Below are 19327 nucleotides of genomic sequence, written 5' to 3'. Positions count from 1 at the left end.
AGGACCCTACACATAGTAAGCACTCAATAAATGTTAGTCATTTTTATTTCCTTATCCATTTTTTGTCTCCACTAATAACAGTATGAACTCAATCATCTGCATATTTTGTTCATCTGTGTATGCAGTGCCTATTACAATACTGAGCACACAGAGGGCACTCCTGAAGTCTTGGTTGGATGGATGGATGGATGGATGGGTGGATGGATGGATGCAGGGATGGATGGATGGATGGATGGATGGATGGATGGATGGACGGATGGACAGAGGGATGGATGGATGGATGGATGGATGGACAGAGGGATGGATGGATGGATGGATGGATGGACAGAGGGATGGATGGATGGATGGATGGATGGATGGACAGAGGGATGGATGGACGGATGGATGGACAGAGGGATGGATGGACGGACGGATGGATGGATGGATGGATGGATGGATGGATGGACAGAGGGATGGATGGATGGACGGACAAAGGGATGGATGGACGGATGGATGGACAGAGGGATGGATGGACGGACGGATGGATGGATGGATGGTTGGATGGACAGAGGGATGGATGGATGGATGGACAGAGGGATGGATGGACGGATGGATGGACAGAGGGATGGATGGACGGACGGATGGATGGATGGATGGATGGATGGATGGATGGACAGAGGGATGGATGGATGGATGGACAGAGGGATGGATGGACGGATGGATGGACAGAGGGATGGATGGACGGACGGATGGATGGATGGATGGTTGGATGGACAGAGGGATGGATGGATGGATGGACAGAGGGATGGATGGACGGATGGATGGACAGAGGGATGGATGGACGGACGGACGGATGGATGGATGGATGGATGGATGGACAGAGGGATGGATGGATGGACGGACAAAGGGATGGATGGACGGATGGATGGACGGGCAGGCAGAGGGAGGGCTGGAAGGATGGGAGGGTGGATGGGTGGATGGGTGGATGAGTGGATCAATCAGTAGATGGGCTGATTGACCCATCAATCCCAAAATAGGATTAAAATCACTGGATTAAAGTTGACCTTGGGTGTCACCTGATTTGAAACCCAGAGAACCAGTAGCTACACTCCCCTTCCCTAACCACTACCGCCCAGACTTCTAAAATAATAACTAGCCCATCTTTTCTTCCCTTGTCCATAGGCTTGATAGGAGCTCCCAAAAGAGAGACTTGGCTACAGCTCAGAGCCGAGCTGGAGGCTCTGACCGACCTCTGGCTGACCCACTCTCTAAAGGCGCTCAACCTCATCAATTCCCGGTAGGTGGGAGCCCCCTTTTTCCTTTGCGCCCCTGAACGTTCCCCGATTTGAGGGTGGTGGCTCCTCCATTTCCACACTTGGGAGAACTGGACTCTCCAAATTCTCATTTGCCGGCTTTCCAGACATTTGATAAAGCGGAGGTATTATCAGACACGAGGGACACCTTGTACCGCAGCTGAGCAGATAGCTGCAGAGACTTCCCAGGGTCCAGCGGAGCCCGAACATGTGTACATAGGTCCATCTTGTCCCATCCACTCTTGCCCACATCACCCACCCTCTAAAAACCATCTTCTAGTAGACCGCAGATCATCTGGCACTTACGAGGTAAGGAGCGTCCAGTTTCATTCTGGGCCTCCCAGTAAGTTGCCTCTTGCTCCTAAATAAGGTCACCTGGGCCAGAGGACAAATTACCGTCTGTGCTCTAGCATCCCAGAATCTCGCGACGCCACACACGAATGGTCACAAAATGGCCGCTGGCTCCATCCCGCTGATGCGTCTAGTTTGACACGCACTCTGGCCCCAGGATGGGAAAGTAATCCATGGCTCCCGGTTTCTGGATTCTGTAAAAATTTCAGAACTGCTAGGTGCTCCCCAGTGCACCCCAGCCCTCACCACTCCCCGTTGTCCTACACCTGATCCACATTAACTCTACATCACCGATAGGCAGCTGCAGCTGCTCAAGTGCGGCCCCCGCAGGACACGTTTTTCTAAATGAAAGTATTGCACTCGTGTTTCAGTGTGCCAGGCAGCCTCAGGCTTAAAGGAGAGGAACAGCTGAAAGATCTTCGGGCCCCACTCTCACCTGAACATGACTTAGCCAGAGCTCCCAAACCCCACCAGAATGCCTGCCGACTCCAGGCTCAGGCTGCCGGGTGACCAGGCCCGGCCTGGCTCGACCTTGGTGTTCTGACCCACGGTCTTTTTTCTCCGTCCTCAGGCCCAATTGTGTCAACGTGCTGGTCACCACCACTCAACTGATTCCTGCCCTGGCCAAAGTCCTGCTGTATGGACTGGGCTCCGTGTTTCCTATTGAGAACATCTACAGTGCAACCAAGACAGGTAGGGAGAACCCAGACCTCGGGGTGATGCACAGAGGGTGGGTGAGGTTAGCTTTCCATCCCTTGTGTGAAGGGCTTAAGGAAAACGGCATTAGGAAAGCTAAAGAACTTCCCTGTCCCGGGCCATGACTCGGATCCCCAGAACAATCCCACAGACCACGCGCTTCAACCTCAGCCTCCAAAGGAGTTGGTTAGGACCATATTCTAAAGTGTGTGTGTTAGTTAGGATACCTGCAAAGCTGCTGTAACGAATACACCCCCCAATACACGGGCTGACATCAGAATCAAAGCGTATTTCTCCCTCACGTGTCAACAGACCAGAGACGAGTGATCCAGTCTAGTGGGGCAGCTCTGTCCGGAAACTCACACAGAATCCCAGGTCGTTCCCATCTTATTTTTCCACCATCCCCTGTGGGTTTATTCTCATGTGTGTGGTCGAATCAGAATCCTACCACATTGTCATTCTGGCTTGGGGGGGGGGGGGGGTGTGCAGAGAGGAAGGAAAGAGATACACTGTACTTTTACTCACCTCCTGTTGGCCCCAGCTTAGTCACATGGCCATGACTGTTTGCAAGGGAGGCTGGGAAATGTAGTCCATAGCTTAGCGCCATGACCCCAGGTAAAAGTCATGGAATTACGTTACTAAGAAGAGGGAAACAGTCCTCACCACAGCATGGCACAGGCTGTGATTTTAATTCTAGGTGGTTACAAGTCACCAGATAATCCTAACTCTAACCTTGAACCACACAGAGAGAAAATGTTTGGGGTTTTTTTTTAATTCTCTTTTCAGGAGAGAGTCTCAGTTTAGTGTTATCCTACTTTAACACCTCTCTTAATACTTGAAAATCTCTGGGGCACCTGGGTGGCTCACTCGGTTGGGCATCCTACTCTGGCTCAGCTCATGATCTCATGGTCCTTGAGTTCGAGCCCCACGTCAGACTCTGTGATGACGGCTCAGAGCCTGGAGCCTGCTTCGGATTCTGTCTCCCTCTCTCTCTGCCCCTCCCCCACTAGCACACACATGCACTCGTTTTCTCTCTCTCTCTCTCTCAAAAATAAACGTTAAAAAAATCTTTTTTTAATTTAAGTAAAATAAAAATAAACTACTTGAAAATCTCCATTATTAACAGAGAACAAGCCTTAGGCTTCGAGCTTCCATCAGATAAAAGAATTTAATAACTAGAAATTAACAGCATCATTTATCATCAGGGCAGGTAATATTGGTTTTCTTGGGGAGGGGGGTCTTCTTACATGACCTAAAACTGTATAATAATACAAAATAAATCTAGTTAGTTAAGATTTTTTTTTAAGTTTATTTATTTTGAGAGGGAGAGCGTGCACATGTGTGTGAGTCACAGCAAAGAGCCCCACTTAATCTCATGAACATGAGATTATGACCAGAGCCGAAATCAAGTCAGACTCTTAACTGACTGAGCCACCCAGGCACCCCAAGACGTTTTTAATTAGAAATTTTTACCCTCGTTTTCTTCTGTGGAAAAAAAAAAAAAAATTATAGTATACTTCGGAAGCAATTTTCCCAGAGCAGTTTTTGCCTTTAGTGGAGTTCTAGATCTGAACGTTATGGAAAAGTGCCTTTCGATTTTAAATCCTGGACGTCAGGCCCCGGGTGGCCATTAGAGCCTCTGCAACGGGACTTGGTGAGCCTGTCGTTTTCTTTCTGCACAGTCTACTCGTGTGCCTTGGCGGCTTAGTTAGAACCTCTTTTTAAAATATTTTTTATCATGAGGTGCCAGGGTCGCTCAGGCGGTTGAGTGTCCGACTTCGGTTCAGGTTGTGATCTCACCGTCCGTGGGTTCGAGCCCCGCGTCGGGCTTTGTGCCGACCGCTCAGAGCCTGGAGCCTGCTTCGGATTCTGTGTCTCCCTCTCTCTGCCCCTCCCCCGCTCATGCTCACTCTCGCTCTCTCTCTCAAAACTAAATAAACGTTAAAAAAAATAAACAAAATTAAATAAAATATTTTTATCTTTAATTATGGGAAAATACACATACAGTTTACTATCTTAACCACTTTTAAGGGTGCAGTTCAGTGGTATTAACCACATTCACATCGTTGTGTAACTGTCCCCACCATCCATCTCCAGAATCCTTTCCATGTCGTAGAACCAAAGCTCGATCTGCATTAAACAGCAACTCCCCACTCCTCCCTGCTCTCAGCCCCTGGCGACCACCCTTCTACTATCCGTCTCTGCGAATGTGACTGCTCTAGGGACCTCGTATAAGTGGAATCATAGGACACTTGTCTTTTTGTGATTGGCTTGTTTCACTTAGCATACTGTCCTCAAGGGTCATTTCCATCCCCTTCCTTCTTAAGGCTAATAGTCCGTAATCTGTTACATGTACATACGACATTTTTTGTATCTACTCATCTGTCAACGGACGCTTGGTTGCTTCCATGTTTGGGCTGTTGCAAAACAACGCAGCTGAAAAAATTAAAAAGAGAACTGCCCTATGACCCAGCAGTTGCACTAGTAGGTATTTATCCAGAGGACACAAAAATGCTGATTCAGAGGGGCACGTGCACCCCAATGTTTATAGCAGCACTATCGACAATAGCCAAAGTCAATGTCCATTGACTGGTGAATGGATAAAGACGTGATTTGTATATATATAATGGAGTGTTTGTGTATACACACACACACACACACACACACACACACACACACACAGTGGAATATTACTCGGCTATCAAAAAGAACGAAATCTTGCCATTTGCAACTATGTAGGTGGAACTAGAATGTATCATGCTAAGCGAAATAAGTCAGAGAAAGACAAATACCGTATGATTTCACTCATATGTGGAATTTCGGAAACAAAACATAGGGGGAGGGAAGGAAAAACAAGATAAAAGCAGAGAGGGAGGCAAACTGAAAGCCATTCTTAAATACAGAGAACAAACTGAGGGTTTCTGGAAGGGAGCTAGGTGGAGAGATGGGCTAAACGGGTGAAGGGCATTAAGGAGGGCACTTGCTGGGATGAGCACTGGGTGTTATATGTAAGTGATGAATCGCTACATTCTACTCCTGAAACCATTATTGCACTATGTTAACTAACATGGATTTTAATTTAAAAAAATATATATATATACTATGTATTTTTAAATGATAAAAGAAATATCAACTTCAAAAAAAGAATGCGAAAGGCACAATTCAACTGTAAAAAAAAAACGTGTGTGTGTGTGTGCATGTGTAGTGATTCCATTCTATATTTAAATGAATTCGTTTAAGTAAAAATAGAAGTGTGAGTTGATTTTTTTCAAGATTACCTAACAGTGATTCCCAGATTTGGTCCTAACTGTTAATGGTAGTTCTGGAGTATTCGAGAAATTCTGGTCCAGGGTAGCGCACGTCAAGAGACGATTCATGAACAAAGGATCCAGCCAGTGGCCAGATGAGCATCCTGTGATAGAAGTTTTAAAGCCAGGTTTCATGTAACAGCATCTTTTTCCCGTAGATTTTGCACGAAAGGAATCTGTAACCCAGACGCGTCTAAAATGTTTGTCCCGCCCATCGACTCTGTTTCCACGTCAGAGGCATTAAATCCCATCGGGGAAATGTTTTAGCCACTTGCTTCCCACCTGGGGAGCCTGAAGGTCAACGAGCTGAGGGTGATCCAGGTGGAGACCGCACAGAAATGTGGCCTCCAGCTCCCTGTTTTAACTTGAAAAGCATGATTTTTTCCCCAACGGTCAGGTTTCTGCTCTGATGATGCCGCATAACAAACGCTCAGTGGCTCGCAGTGTGGATTTCTCCCTCATGGGTCTGGGGCGTCTGCCGTGGCTCCCCTACGCTTGCCTCCGGGTTCCGCTGTGTTCCACACGCGCCCTCACTGTGGGACCAGCGGCCATCAGGGGTACGTTCGTCTCATGACCGATGGCAGACGTGAAGGGGGCCAAGCCACACCACCCGCACGCGTTGCCTGTGGCAGGTCCCCAGCATTCCGGTGTTGGTCAGAGCAAGTCACGTGGCCGGCCCAGTATCAGCGGGGTGGAGAACGGGCTCCACCTGCTGTAGGGAGAGGCACTGCACGGTGGTAACGTCACTCTGTTAACTCACAGTTGTGACTCACAGCTCTGCACCCGGCCTCTGCTCCCGCAGAGGAGAAAGCGGGCACAGAGGGATTAACGGTCTGCCGCAGAGCTGAGTCCTACCTAGGGCAGGATAAGAGAGCGGCTCGGAGCTCAAGCAACGGGGGCAGGCAGCCTGGGTTCAAATCCCGGACTCTGTGCGTGCTAGCTGGGTGTCCCGGGCAAGTGACTTGACCTCTCTGTGCCTCAGCTCCTCTGTCTGTAAAAAAACTGGATGATCAAAATGCCTCTCAGCATAGGACAAAGTTCCCCGCAGAGCACAAGTGCTCACACATAACAGTTGTTTTATTATTATTATTATTGTTGTTATCGCTGCTACTGGCACTACTCCTCCAGTCCTTTTCGAGGCACTTCACGGGCCTCAGTTTCTTCATCTCTAAAACGGGAATTCCACTGCTTGCAATTTCATACGGATTGCCATCATAGTAAATGAATAACGTTAAGTCAGTGGTTCCCAAACGGAGCCGGGAAAGCAGTTTGCCTCCCAGGAGAGATCTGGCAACATCTGGAGACATTTTTCGTTTTCCAGCGGGAGGAGGTGCTACCGGGGAAGCTGCTGCACATCACAGCGATCGGGGCAGCACCCCCGGCACAGAGTTACCCAGCCCCACGTGCCAGCGCGCCGCCGAGGCTGGGAAACCCTGCTGTGGGAAGCACTCGGCACAGTGCTTGGGATACAGAGAACCCAGCGAGTGCGGCTACTTTTAGTCGTGCTGTTCTCGTTACTGTTCCTGCACCGGCTCACACATCAGGATGAGCTGAGATCCGAGTCCAGCTGCGGCTGCCCACGCAGCTGGGCGGATGGGAACCACCAAGAGGTGGTCCTCACCGGGTAGCAAGGAAAACACGGGCAGGGGAGTCGCCCTGAGGCCCAAGTCTGTCCTTAGCCATTACGAGTCGCCACGGTCCTGGGTCCCCAGCGTCTTCTCTCTCTTTCCCTCCTGTGCGTGCAGGGAAGGAGAGCTGTTTCGAGAGGATAATGCAGAGATTCGGCAGAAAAGCCGTCTACATCGTGATCGGTGACGGCGTCGAAGAGGAGCAGGGGGCAAAAAAGGTACCTCGTCCGCCTCTCGGGCCACAGGGCCCTTTACCCAGATTTCCTCCACTTCCCAGGCAAAGGCTGGGTCCCCTCCTTCCCAGGCTCTTAGCTCCCAGGCCCCCTCCCGTTTGCAATCGCAGAAGCATCCTGAGCAATTTCCTTCTGCAAATCCCCCTCGGTGCCTTTGGCTGCCGCCCCTGGTAGCCCTGGATGTTTTCTGGGACAACTGCTCGGGAGCCCGGAAACGCTCTGTCAGGGCAGGCTGGTGGGGGGCTGGTGCACGTGTGTGCGCTTTACTTCATGCTCACTGATCATATGTTCCAGGAACCCTTCCCAGTTAATAAAGACAGCATTAAGCTAATGAAAAAGAAAAGCCTGCATTTGTGATCTCGGGCCCATGAGGAGAGGGGCAGGGGGCTCTGGTGGCCGCAGCTCTGCTGTTGGAAAAGAAACAGCTGCCAGAGCCCTGGGTCTGGACCTGTCAACAGCATCCCAGAGAGCCTGCCGCCCCCCACCCAGAGGCCTGGGAAGTGGATCGTTAATGTCACAGAGCTTAATTGGGAGGACCTGGTTTCCCCCTTCCCTCCCCAGCGACGGATTCCAAGGAAATGCAGAAACGTTCGGGGGTTTCAGGACAAAGCCTGAAAAGAGAGGGAGGGCCCCTGGGGTCCCAGGAAAGGGGGCCGGGGGCGGAGCTAGAAGCCCCCCCACCCCCACCTGCAAGGTTCCTCCCCTTCCCAGCCCCTCCGGACTCCACCTTTAGGCCTCAGGCTTCAGCCGCACTTGTGAGGGAAGAATTCCCTGATCAGCTACCTCTCTGTTCCGTCCAGCAACTGCCTCCCCGCCCCGTCCATATTCGTTCCTCGGGGCCTGTGTGAGGGGTGGCTTGAAGGGGGACCCTCCAGCTAGTGCGTAAGCTCCATTAGCCGGGCCTCCGCCACCCGTGTGCCCGCAGCTGTCACGGTCACTGGGGAGCCTGCAGTGAGCAGAAGGGGAAGGCTCTCACCCCTCCCTCAGCTCACAGCCTGGGGGCAGGCATGTGTGTGAGGCGGTGGCCAGAGCTTTGGAGAAGACTAAAGCAGGGACTGCCAAGGGACCCTGGGGGCGGGACAGGTTGCAAGTGTGGTCAAGGTAGGCCTCGTGCTGGGGGTGACAGGAGAGCAAAGACAAGAGGAGGAGAGCTAGTGAGCCAAGTAGATCTCAGAGGGAAGGCAGCCCTGAGCCAAACCGACTGAGCCACCCAGGCGCCCCCTGAGCTCTCCTTTTTAAAGCACATTTCTTTAACTTTAAAAATGGATTGATTTAGGGGTGCCCGGGTGGCTCAGTCAGTTGGGCATCCGACTTGATTCCAGCTCAGGTCATGATCTCACATGGGATGGAGTCCCACGGCGGGCTGTGCGCTGACAGTGCAGAGCCCGCTTGGCGTTCTCTCTCTCTTCCTCTCTCTGCCCCTCCTCTGCTCCCATGCCCCCCCCCCCCGCCGATAAATAAATGTTTTAAAAATGAATTCATTTAGAGAGAAAAATGTTAAGTAACTAATCGTGATAGAGGTGATAACACAAGAAATGACCAAAGCAGTAGCATGAATCACATGAATTACCACGCATGAGTACTGTTCCAGAAACGCTGTGCCAGGTCAAGAGCATGGTCTGTGTGATGAGACGATCCACTGTCAGTGTCTCTGGCGCCCTCTCTCCAAGCTCAGACCTGAGAAGTCTGCCCTAAGCATGTGACCGTGATCAAAATAAAGTTTTGCTTCTATCACAGTTGGACTGGAGAACCAGCTTAGGCCTGTGGCCCCTGGCACCCCTTGCCTGCCATCCGGCCGTCACCCAGAGGACGACAGGGCCGTCCGTGGAGGTCCTGACACTTTCCCGCCTTCTCACAATCAGAGAGGGTTTGTTAGGACAGAGTAAGCAGTAAATGTTCTGAAATGAGCCCTTTCTCTCTAGAAATGAAATGCTAATGGACGATATAACCATGGTGTCCAAAAGGCCAAGGTCCGATGTCATCGGACAGAAATAAAGGGCAAGTTATTATGTGCTCACGATACCGTGTGCTTCGGTATGTAAATGTTCGGGCACACAATCCCAATGCTTGTGCCCATAAGTGCCGTGGCTGTGGGTGCGACCCGGCAAACGCAGAGGGACACAGGGGTGCAGTCTCGACCGTTCACGAACCAGGTAGGGTGCTGCTGTCCTAACGTGCTTTCTCCAAACTGCTGAGCAACTAACTCATGGAAAGATTCCGAATAGAACAAAATACAGGTTTCCCTTGATTTACCCATTGCGTTTCTGGAAATTCAGGTTTGCTTGAGACCATGCGCAAGCTACACTGTGTTTATATGTGACCTGTAAAACGTGGGGTCCAGTGATTACGTATGGGTTTCTCCTTGCTTGAATATCTGATAGCACATTCGACAATCTCGAAAGTCAGGTCCAAGGTGTGCGAAAGGGGGTCGGACACGTGCACCCCCCCCCCCGCCCCCGCAGTGCCCCCAGACATTTAGGGGGGGTCAAAATTCACACCACCGGAAATTTCCGCACTGACCCCTAGAGGGCAGGCTTTTCCTCCTTTGAGAACAGCTAGTCTGGGCTCACCTTCCTGTGCTGGGCCAGGCACCTCCCTGGCCTCACCCTCCCGCCAGCCCTGCTCCCGCAGAAAGATTGCGACGGGGAGTGCATATGCTACCCTAAATCCGAGCTCTGCCGTTTTCGGCTGTGTGGCCTTCGGCAGATGACGCCCCCTCTCTGAGCTGCCTTTCCTTATCTGGAACGGCTGCTGGGAATCTGCACCCAGGGCTGAGCAGAGGAACCATGCGTAGTGAGTTCTCACCAGCCCGAAGCTCTGTTAGTATTCTGCACCCGGCAGTGGGGAGGGGGAGGAAAGAGAACACAACCTTTAGAAATTCAGGAGAGCTTTCTCTCTCCGGGGGAGCCAGGGGAGAGAGAAAATACAAATGCTCATTTGCACATAATTGTGAAAACTCACCCAAATCTCTCGTTTGCTTGCTCCGAGCCCTTGGGAGAAGCGCTTTGCTGCGACCTGCGGAGGAGGAGGGGGTGGGGGGTCCCCAGCAGGGACTGGGCGGGAGCATCTCAGCAGGGCCGGTGCCTGGAGCGGGGCTGGGGTGGCCGGAGATGCCCGGCAGGTTCAACAGTAGAGAGGCCGCTCCGTCGGTCACGTAAAAACATCCACAGGCTTCCGGGACCCGGGCTCCTTCCGTGTTGTTGCTCTGCCATTTCCAGTGCTGCACACTGCGGCGACCGGGGAGGAAGAGGGGGAGGATGCCTCTTCCCCTGAAGGGCGCGGGCGGTCCCGGGGGACCCCACGCTGCTCGCGTCCCATTGGCCAGATCTGAATCACGTGATCCCACCTGGCTCCGGAGCCCGCTGGGAGATGCAGCCTTTGTTCTCGGCCACCCTGTCCCTCGCTAAGAAAAAAGGAGGCCGCTTCTGCGAGAGAAGGGGGGGGGAACGGATGATGGAGGCCGCTGGCAGTCTCCGTCGCCACGGGCCTGTGGCAGGGCTGTGACTGGCACCTCGGGGCGCCTGGCCTAACCCCGTGCCCTTAACCACTCCTCCTGATTACTGACCTCATCGTTTTACTTAATCCTCAACCCTCCCTGCAAAGTGGGTATCGTTTGCTTCAGTTTACAGAGGACGTATCTGAGACCCAGAGAGGTTAATTAACGCACCTAAGGTCACACAGCTGTACACGCCAGCGGATGTGTGTTTTGCTCCAAATGCCAAACGAGAAGGGGGTGGACCTAGGAGTTTCGAGCACTTACCCCCCCCCCACCCCCCCCCGGAGCTGGTCAGACAAGAGTGAGAGGGCACACACACCCCTGTATACTGAGCTCCCCCCGAAAACCTCCGCCAGTGTCTAAAGCGGCAGCCCCAGCCCATTAGCGAGCAACGCTGTGCACCAGCCACTCTCCCGGCCTGATGGATGGGAGTCATTAGCCCAGGCTGCCGGACACCCGAGCAGCGTGAAATACGGCGACCGGACAAGGGGCTGTGACTGTTCGGGCTGACAGGGTTGTTAATATCTCCATTTTAGGGGGTCATTTGTCTCCACCTCTCCACAAGTGATAAATCCACCTGCGCTCTAGGGCTGGGATCGAGGTGGCCGAGACGTTCTCTTCCACCTTTGCTCATTTCGGCCCAGAAAAATGAATTACACTCTTTAAGGGGAGACAGGATTGGCCGGGCAGGAACCAAAATCCATCTTTGCAGAGAAGGGAAGGTTTGGCTGAGGTGAGGAGGGGGTCGGGGAGCTGGGGCAACAGGAAGGCATTAAAGAAACGGCATCTGCTGCCCGTGATGGGTGGTGTTCTGCTTCCTTTGAGCGAAAGAAAAAAGGATGTGGTCACTGAGGACTTAGAGAAACTCACCTTGCCACTTCCCCCTCCCTCCTCTTCACTCCTTCTGTGTGTGTTTCTTGAGCACCTACTATGTGCCAGGAGCCACGCAATGCAGTAGTGGACGTGACATTCCAAGCCCCAACTCACCTCAGGGCCTTTGCACTGGCTTTGTCTTCTGCCTCGACTACCCGAACACACAGGTTTGCACATCCTTCTCGCCCCCAGGGGCCTGCTTAAGTGTCACTCCCTAGAGAGGCCTTTCCTGACCCAGCTGTCAGAATAGATGTCCTCCCCCAGCTGCTCTCTGCCCTGCCTCCCTGCTCTATTTCCATCACAGTGCTCACAAGACAAAACCATCTTGGTCATTTCGTGCCTCTGGATTTCTTATCTGTGGCTCCAGCGAGAACCCTGTGTATGCGTGCACCACCCCTGCAGGAGGCTCCAGGGAGGGCACAGCAGTGGACAGTCAGAGGCCCCGCCTTCGGGATGCTCTCCCCGTCTCAAGACCCTTCACTTAATCACATCTGCAAAGTCCCGTTTGCCGTGTGAGGTCACACATTCACGGGTTCTGGGGATTGGGACCTGGATGGACATCTTTGGGGGGCTATTATCCCGCCTGCCACAGTCGAGAAAGGTAAAGATCAACAATGATATAAAGAATTCGCAGAGTGATACGTGCAGAGTCCCCAGAGGCAGGGAAGGATTTGATGGGTTCCAGGACCCAACAGGATGCCTGTATAGTTTCTAGCCTGTGGATGTAGGATCTCAGAGGGCAGGACTCCGGGCATCCAGATGTTCATCAAGCACCATCTGTTCACTTTGTAAATAATTTAAGGCCAATGGCTGTCTGGAGGACGCTCAGAATCTCTTAGCTGCAGGTAGCAGAAAGCCCATGTAATGACGAGTTAAACACTTGCTCACCTAACAACCTTAGAAGTAGATGTGCCCCAGCTTGTTTTTCGCCAAGCATCCCTATCTATCATCTTGCTCTGCCTTTCTAACCATCTTTGGCTTTTCTCGTTTCTGATTTGTTGCCTCGTGATCTCAAAATGGCTGCCACAGCTCCAGACATCACATGCTAACGTGACACCATCCAAATAGGATGGGAAAATAAGGAGGAAAGTCTCTTCTCCGGTGCCGCCCTCTAATCCTGGAGGAAAACCTTTCCCAGAAGCCCCTCGCCCCTTCCTCCTGGGCTTTCAGTGGGTCACAAGTCAGGAGGGATACAGGACACATGACTGGCAAACAAGGCCTGGCGTTGCCACAGCTTGCTTAGAAATCATAACTCATCCCCTAGGCCTGGGCACAGTGCTGCCAAATTCGGGGTTCCGGAAGCAAGAAAGGAGAGGGGCGTTGGGCAGGCAACAACTTTAGCCAATGATTAAATCGTCCAGCGATAAAAACGTACCCGGCCTTCTCCTCCGAGCCTGACATAACATCTCTGTGGCTCAGTCTCCTCATCTGTAACACAAGACAGGGTGCCTCTCTCGGAGATCAGTGACCTGGTTCAGGGAGGTGATGCGTGTGACACGTTCAGCGCGGTGCCTGGCACCGGACAGATGTTAATGATTCTGTGATGACGGTGATTATGATGCTAATTAGTTCTGGCTTGCCGGTGATTGAACTTCGGTTAAATCCATTTTTTTTTTCTTTCTCGTCCCCCACTTGCGAAAGGTGCTTGCGTTTTTGCCTCCAGGTTTTTTGTTGGCTTGGGCGGCTTCGGGGAGCAGTAAACACAGAGCACTAGCCCAGGGTCTGACTCCGCAACGGTAGATTTAAGAGACTATTATTTGATTTTGTTTTAACGTTTATTCATTTTGGAGGGACAGAGAGAGAGTGCGAGCAGGGGAGGGGCAGAGAGAGAGACAGAGAGACAGAATCGGAAGCAGGCTCCAGGCTCTGAGCTGTCGGCACAGAGCCCGACGCGGGGCTTGAACCCGTGAACCGTGAGATCATGACCTGCACCGACGTTGGACGCTTAACTGACTGAGCCCCCCCGGGCGCCCCAAGAGACTATTATTTAAAACCCTGGGTATCACAGGCGGTCTCGCTGGGACCCGCTCGGTCAGTTTAGATGGAGATTAGCACACGTCAGGGAGGGGTGAAAGTCGCAGGAGCACCCGGTAGAGACTCTGATCGTGAAGCAGCAGGATCAAGGCCGGTGTTCTAAGAAGGACGGCTTTGTCACTGCGTGACTTCTTTCCGGGTCAGCGCACCGCCGAAGGCCACGCGGGTCCCGGGGGAGGGCAGAGCATCAGACAGTCAGTGTCCCAGGCAGCACAGGCCCCGAGGGGAACAGAGACCGTGGCCGGACCGGTGGACCCTGGCCAGACAGGGGGTCTGCCTCCTGGCTCGGGAAACACCCACGGGCCACGCTGACACGGGTGGCCTTCTCACCGGGCTCCAGCTGTGGGCACAGGGAGGGGGTGGCCGGCGGGAGGCGCCGGGCGGGGCCATAACCCAGCGGCTGGCGTCCTGTGTTCCTTCTGTTCCAGCACAACATGCCCTTCTGGCGGATATCCTGCCACGCCGACCTGGAGGCGCTGCGACACGCCCTGGAGCTGGAGTATCTATAGCAGGACCCCCGGCCTCGCCACCTGCCACCCCGGGTGCCTCCCACCCACCCGGGGCCCTCGCCTCCCCCGCCTCCGCGCCAGATGCGGGACCCCGGGCCCCGCGGCCGAGGGGACGTGCCTGGCGACCATCTCAGAAGCCGTCCTTGCAGTCCACGTGGGTCCTGAGACGCAGAGTGCCCGGCAGGGGCTTGGGCATATTTAACTTTGGCGGAAAGGGCCGGCTGGGAGTCCGGGCTTTTCCACAAGACTCAACGGAACAAAAGCGACTTATTGCTGATTTGGGGGAGGGCTGGCGGTGAGGAGGGGGACGGGCTTGGGTTTTACTTTTCCTTTTTAATTTATGGACTGATCTCACTACTCCGGTATTACGCTCTCGTGCCTGTGTCGTGGGTCTTCTTAGTCGTTGGCTGGGCTTGGTTTTCTGAACTGGCATGCAGAGCCGTGCTGCTCTAACTGAAGCGCTCTCGGCTCCAAGTTGTGCTTTGGGGGGACAATCATTCCTTGAACAATTGGTGAGGGAGGCGATTCGGGGCTGATGGGAAGACGGTTGCTTATCTTTGTTTTTAAGGCCCTAACCTGACGTCATGTGGACAGTGCACGTGCCTTATGCTGCCATCTTGTTTTCTAGGGGGAGGGGACCCTGGGGAGGCGGCGGTACTTTGTGACGGATAAAAGGCATTAAATAAACCCACGTTTACATTTTGAAGTGGGGTAGGGTGTCGCTACTTTATGACCGCTCTTCTTAAGGCCTCCGTGACGTCTGTTGTAATAGGCTTTAGTAGACTTTGAGCCATCCCCACAGGAAGATGTTTGGGTGACACAGACAGACCTGCCCCTTAATCCTGACATTAACCACCTGGGTGGTCAACTCCTTTTCTGCTGTTGTGACTAAATGTCCAAGGCTGGGTCTCACGGAAACTGGAAGGCCACAGTCTGTAAGGTAAGTGTGTTAGCCTGAATTCTAGAGGACTCAGGGCTCCCAGTGGTCAAGGACAGCATCTTCCTCATTCGGTATACTCAGTGCCCATAAGAGCCTGACACAGGTACAGCGTTTATTGAAAGTTGAATGATGGATGGATGGATGGACGGGTGGTAGATGGATGGATGGACGGATGGATAGATGATGGATAGACAGATGGATGGTCAGATGGGGGATGGATGGATGGATGGATGGTAGATGGATGGATGGATGGATAGATGGATGGATAGACGGATGGTCAGATGGGGGATGGATGGACGGATGGTAGATGGATGGATAGACAGATGGATGGTCAGATGGGGGATGGATGGACAGATGGATGGACGGATGGTAGATGGATGGATGGATGGATGGATGGACAGACGGATGGTCAGATGGGGGACGGATGGATGGATGGATGGACGGACGGATGGTGGATGGATGGATAGATGGATGGATGGATAGACGGATGGTCAGATGGGGGATGGATGGACGGATGGTAGATGGATGGATGGACAGATGGATAGATGGATGGATAGACAGATGGATGGTCAGATGGGGGATGGATGGATGGATGGATGGATGGACAGACGGATGGTGGGTGGATGGATGGATAGATAGATGGATGGATGGATGGATAGACAGATGGTCAGATGGGGGATGGATGGACGGATGGATAGATGGATGGATAGACAGATGGATGGTCAGATGGGGGATGGATGGATGGCTGGGTGGTGGATACCTAAGATTCATTGGCCCCAGGCTATCTTCACTGTTTCCCCAGCAATATCTTGCAGCTCTTGAGAACAATCTTAGAGTAACTGGACTATACAGCACTCACAAACAAAAGCCCTTGGCCTCCCAGAAGTCTGGACATGACTCCAGAACCTCCTGACAGCCCAGTATAAGGACAGAGACCCAACAAAGTCCTCAGGTCAACCTCTGAGGCTGAAGGTATCTGCCTATCCAAGGGTTTTAGAAATCAGAGGGCCGCCATTGGGATTCCTTTCAGTTGCAAAGGACAAAAACACAACAAAGGGGCTTAAACAAAACACAAAACAGAACTCTCTGGCTTCCTTGACTGACAAGTTTCGGGATGCGTGACCTCAGTCACCCCCCACACTCCCATCCCAAATGCAGAACTCAAAAAATGGCTTTAAAATTTTTAATCCAGTCTTTTCTCTCCATCCTTGGACTCTTTAATTTGGTTTCGTTTATAGGCAATAGTCCACATGCCTAGGGTAGGTTTCCATTGATACAGCATTAGTTCCTAATGCTCACAGTTGGTGAGTTTGAGCCCCGCATCAGGCTCTGCGCTGACAGCGTGGAAACCTGCTTGGGATTCTCTCTCTCCCTCTCTCTGCCCCTCCCCTGCTCGCACTTTCTCACAAATAAATAAACAAATAAACAAACAAGCAAACACTTTTTCTAATGACTTAATTCAAAGAGGGTCAATTTCACTCATACGTTGAGATGCCATTTTCCACATCAGATTGAGAAAAGTTTGGAAGCTGTAGGACTCCTAGGAGCAGAGGAGCTGTGGGCCCTTCGGAGGCTGCTGGTAGAAGCTGAAATTGGCACTTTGCACAACTCCTAAAGAGGGAAAGGCAGCAATATTTATCCAACTTGTAAATCTTGTCAGCAATTCCGCTTCTGAGAATTTATCTACAGCTATATCTACATAGGTGTGAAAACTCCATACAGACTTATTTTCTACAACACTGTTGGGAGTAGCAAAGAATGAAAACAACCCAAATACCCATCAGTGGTGAACGGGGTTAGATTACAATATGGCCACATAATGGAGTACCGTGCAACCACGAAAAAGGACAAGAATATTCCTATGGATCCGTTTGGGAAGATCTCGTGGACACAGAAGTACAAAGGGCCAGTTTCGGAATGGCACGTGGCACTTTTTGTGTAAAAACGAGGAAAAAGTAAAACCTGCACGATCATATTGGCAGAAAGAAACTTGGGAAGAAGATATAAGAAATTAATAAAAAGCGACCCGTAGGGACTATCAGACATACGGGTAAGGGGTAGAGTGCCTTATTTATATATTTCATGCTGTGAATCAGTTACTATAAGACTGTCTTAAAGATCAGGGCACGCCTGGGTGGCTCAGTCAGTTAAGCGTCTGACTTTGGCCCAGGTCATAGTCTCACGGTTCGTGAGTTTGAGCCCCTCATCGGGCTCTGGGCTGCCAGCTCTGTGCCTGGAGCCTGCTTCGAATTCTGTGTCTCCCTCTATCTCTGCCCCTCCCCCACTCACATTCTCTCTCTCTCTCTCTCTCTCTCTCTCTCTCTCTCCTTCAGGAGTAAATAAACATTAAAACAATAAAATAAAAAAGAGATCACAGGATCTGTCCAGTGAAACATTTAGGGTCCAAAAAGCAGCCTCTTGTCCAGGGGGTAAACACTGAGGGTCTTTCTGGGGGTTGAGACTTTCTGTGACTTTCAGAATACCCGGGGTGGGGTTGCAGGGTCAGCGATGGGGGTTTCTCTCCTCCTCAGACGCTGGTTGGAGTCCAGAAGGAAGCCTTGGGGTGATGCAGCAGAGTAACCAGAAAGGTGTGGGGGGTGCTGTGGCCACATCCGAGCAGGTGGCCCTGGAGCTCAGTCCTGGATGGTGAGAAAATCCAGGGAAAGCACTCTAGGGGGAGACACAGGAAGTACACAGCTTGCGGGCAAGCAAAGCCTCGGACCTGGAAGGAAACAAGGGGAACCTGGAAAGACTGGAGCTGAGGACGAAGGTCATGGGGTGGGAAGGTAAGGCCCCGGCGGGTGTGGTTGGATCCTTTTGGTTCTGAATTTGGAGTTTTACTGGAGTTGGCATTTGATTCTCAATCGGATGAGAACACACCCGAGAGTTTTAATCAGGAGAGTGGCCTGATCTGATTTACATTTTTAAAAAATCACCCTGGCTACTGGGGGCGGGGGGGCCACGGATGGTTTGGAGGGAGAAGGATGGAGGTAGGGTGTCCGGTCAAAAACAACTGGGGTTCCTCATAAACTTAAAGGAGACGTTTAAATTTCATTGTATAACCTACACACAGTTTCCTGCACAAAACCCAAGCGTGCATCTTGGTGTATTGTTACCTAGGATCACACCGGGTAACCACCACTCAGACAAGATGGAAGAGGTTTCCAGGCCCCCAGAAGGCTCCCTCGCGCCCTTCCCGGCCTCTACCCACATTCCACCGCTGTCCCGGTTCCTGACCAGTCAGTCTCCCCACGGCGCTTTCAGCCCGCGTCGATGCCAGCTCAGCGCTGGTGAAGCTATGCCTGCCGGTGACCACCAGAGGGCAGTGCGACCCCACAGCTGGCCGGAGCCAGCAGGTGCCACTTCATTAAAAGGCCTGAAAATGCAGGGCTGCCCTTGAAAAGATTCAGAAAGCACTGCCATCAGGCCGTGCCCGTGCTTCAGCGATGGCTTCGACGAAATGGCAGCGCCGTTGACATTGCGTCCAGGCCTAAGACTTGATCCATTGACCTGCCGCGGCCACGATGGGGATCCCAGCAGACAGCTGTGTCTACGCGGAAAGGCAAAGGGACGCGACGGCGGCCACAGCCCTGCGAAGGGCAAGAACAAGCTGTTCCCGTGTTTAATAATATGCGTGTGATCAGAGTTAAAGCTGTTTGGGAAAAAATGCCGGGATTTCTTTTTATATCCTGAAGTCCATTCAAGGGCAGTGCTAAGCCAAATACAGCCAGATCCGGACTGTAAAATCCAGCAGGGAGTATTTGGCCCCAGATGAAGTACTTGGTAAACCCTGGCTGTGGGTGAGGTGCCCTTGCAGACCCCACCCCCTACTCCATGGGTAGCGGAGTTGGCAGAGTCCCTGGCCTCTTTGGTCGTGGCCCTCGGATCCTGCTGGCCACCGGGCGTGGTTGAATGAGAAGCTGCAAACGCAAGCCCGGCTTCTGACATCTATTAAGCACCTGCTCCG

The 19327-nt window shown here is 52.2% G+C and overlaps 1 protein-coding gene across 5 annotated transcripts in view; it reads left to right on the top strand.

Annotated features, from left to right (window-relative positions):
- EYA2 (EYA transcriptional coactivator and phosphatase 2) overlaps positions 1–15106 on the top strand; it is a 254867-nt gene extending 239761 nt beyond the window's left edge. For all 5 annotated transcript variants that reach the window (XM_042980248.1, XM_042980247.1, XM_042980249.1 and 2 more), the window contains 4 exons: positions 1162–1276; positions 2215–2336; positions 7393–7493; positions 14340–15106. In XM_042980248.1, the coding sequence (XP_042836182.1) occupies positions 1162–1276; positions 2215–2336; positions 7393–7493; positions 14340–14420 (419 nt within the window). In that variant the 3' untranslated portion in view covers positions 14421–15106. The remainder of the gene's footprint in view (positions 1–1161; positions 1277–2214; positions 2337–7392; positions 7494–14339) is intronic.
- The last annotated feature ends 4221 nt before the right edge of the window (positions 15107–19327 follow it).

Source organism: Panthera tigris, chromosome A3 (assembly GCF_018350195.1).
Source record: "Panthera tigris isolate Pti1 chromosome A3, P.tigris_Pti1_mat1.1, whole genome shotgun sequence".
Taxonomy (NCBI): domain Eukaryota; kingdom Metazoa; phylum Chordata; class Mammalia; order Carnivora; family Felidae; genus Panthera; species Panthera tigris.
The sequence above is the reverse complement of the archived record's forward strand: the minus strand, read 5'-3'. Positions and strand labels throughout refer to the sequence as shown.